Source organism: Phoca vitulina, unplaced genomic scaffold, assembly GCF_004348235.1.
Source record: "Phoca vitulina isolate PV1807 unplaced genomic scaffold, GSC_HSeal_1.0 scaffold3543, whole genome shotgun sequence".
Classification (NCBI taxonomy): domain Eukaryota; kingdom Metazoa; phylum Chordata; class Mammalia; order Carnivora; family Phocidae; genus Phoca; species Phoca vitulina.
In genome coordinates this window covers 1-2,104 of record NW_022593225.1, presented here as the reverse complement: position 1 = coordinate 2,104, position 2,104 = coordinate 1, and the positions used below count along the sequence as shown (strand labels likewise).

Sequence of the window (2,104 nt, the reverse complement as noted above, 5' to 3'; positions counted from 1 at the left end):
CCAGCTGGTGGTGGCCTCGGACACCTCGTCCTCTCTGGGACCCTGTTCCTCCCCCTGTGGAGAGGGGTGGTGGCAGAGCCCTCTTATGAGTCTGGCTGGGGGCTGACTCGTTCGGGGAGCCAGTCTTTGCCTGCGTCAGCCCTTCCCCCGTGCCTGTCTGGGCTGCCAGGGTCCTGGGTCGGTAGGCAGGAGATGACTTGGAGGGACAGTGTGGGTGAAGCAGGATCCTCGGCGGTCAAGCCTGCTCGGGGACCCTCTGGGTGGGAAGGGGGTGGGGCAGCGTGGCCTGGACAGGTGGACGTCGGCACCCGGACTGGGCAGCTGACCGCCGGCCCTGCGTGTGCTGCCCTTCAGGCTTTGGCGGAGCATGAGGACGAGCTCCCGGAGCACTTCAAACCTTCCCAGCTCATCAAAGACCTCGCCAAAGAGATCCGCCTCAGCGAGGTAGGACTGAGCCGGGGGGCCGCCAGCCCTGGCCGGGGAACCCTCTGCCTGCCTGGCCTGGCCCTCCCCACAGCTGTCTGCCAGGGTCAGCCGTGTCTGAGACGGCTCCTCCCCCAGCCCTCTGAGGCAGGGTCACCGGCATGAGGGGGACTCCGCAGCACCTGTGGCTGCCCGTGGCCTCCTGGCTGGAGCTCTCCACGTGGGTGGGGAGGGATCTGGAGGGAGGACAATTCCAGCCGCTGGAGACCCTGCTTGTGTGAACTTGGACTGCCCCCAGCCTCTCCGTGCCGCAGGATAGGATGGCAGTCCCCACCAAGGAGATAGAGGGGTCAGATGGCTGATGGTGTAGACGAATGGCACCTTGTCACTCGGGTACTGCAGATGAATGTGTCACACAGTGGTGTAGATGGATGTGAACATGTTGCATGGATGCTCTAGGACAAACGTGTGTCACAGAATGGTGTAGACAGACGTGAGCGTGTCACACGATGCTGTAGGATAGATGTCAGCATGTCCCATGGGTGGTGTAGGCGGATGTGTTGTATGATGGTGTAGGCAGAGGTCCTTTCTGCTGGAGTGTCTCCCACAGCCTGGGCTGAGGCCCTCCTGGCAGGAGGCGGTTGACCACCTCTCCTTCTCCTTTCCCTAGAATGCCTCCAAGGCCGCCCGACCCGAAGTGACCCCGGCCATCTCCTCAGATGAAGTCTGTTTTGGGGACCGGGAGAAAGAGGAGCCCCCATCCCCTATTGAAGCCAGCCCTCCTCGGTCCTTCCTGGAGAAAGTATCCAAAAAAAAGACTCCCAAAACCGTGAAGATGCCCAAGCCATCCAAAGTTCCCAAACCCCCCAAGCCCCCCAAGCCCCCGAAGCCCCCCAAATCACTGAAGCTCAAGGATGGGGGCAAGAAGAAAGGGAAGAAGTGCAGGGGGGCAGCCTCACCCACCATCCCCAACCTGGACCTGCTGGAGGCCCACACCAAGGAGGCGCTGACCAAGATCGAGCCTCCCAAGAAAGGCAAGGTGGGTAATCTCACCCTCCTGTCTGTGGGCAGAAGGTCTGCAGACACCTCAGGGGCTGGCCTGTGGGGCGGAGCTGGGGCTGCTGTGTCCTTGTGAGGCTCGGGGTAGGTGGGTTGTGCTCCGGTGAGCTTGGTGCAGTGGGGAGGAAGCCTCACAGGGAAGGCAGTGGTGTCTGTTCTGGGACGGGGGGCACCACACAGGGTCCCTTGCAGGGTTGAGGTGGCTGGGTCCTCCTGGGGCCCAGGCATTGGCTGAGATCTGAAGGTGGGTCAGGTGCCCAGTGGAGGGCAGTATGGAGGCAGAAGGGAGACTTATGATGTGGGCAGTTACTTGAGGGGCCTGAGCCCCTATAGACAGTGAGAGAGGCGGACCTGGCCCTGGGGACCTACCGGTGTGACCAGAGGCCCTTAGGTGTGGGTTTCAGGGACCATGAGCCCGAGACCCCATTGAGTGGGAGGTTGTTACCCACTTCTCGGGGTGAGGGGTGGTCAGTGACAGCATTACAGGGCTGCAGTGGGACACCTCGGTTTTCTCTTCCTCAAGACAAAGAGAGTGGATGAATGAACAGATGAACAGATGGATGGATGGCAGGAATAGGGGAGAGAGGGAGGAAGCGGGGAGGGTGCATGAATGGGTGGATGG

General features: G+C 61.6%; 1 protein-coding gene across 1 annotated transcript; it reads left to right on the top strand.

Moving 5' to 3' along the window:
* Window positions 1-354: 354 nt before the first annotated feature.
* LOC116629800 (lysine-specific demethylase PHF2-like) lies at window positions 355-1,779 on the top strand (the record flags this gene model as incomplete). The annotated part of the gene is made up of 2 exons (XM_032400011.1): window positions 355-444; window positions 1,094-1,779. Coding segments are annotated over 2 exons (555 nt in total), but the record flags the coding sequence as incomplete, so codon positions are not given.
* Between the last annotated feature and the right edge of the window lie 325 nt (window positions 1,780-2,104).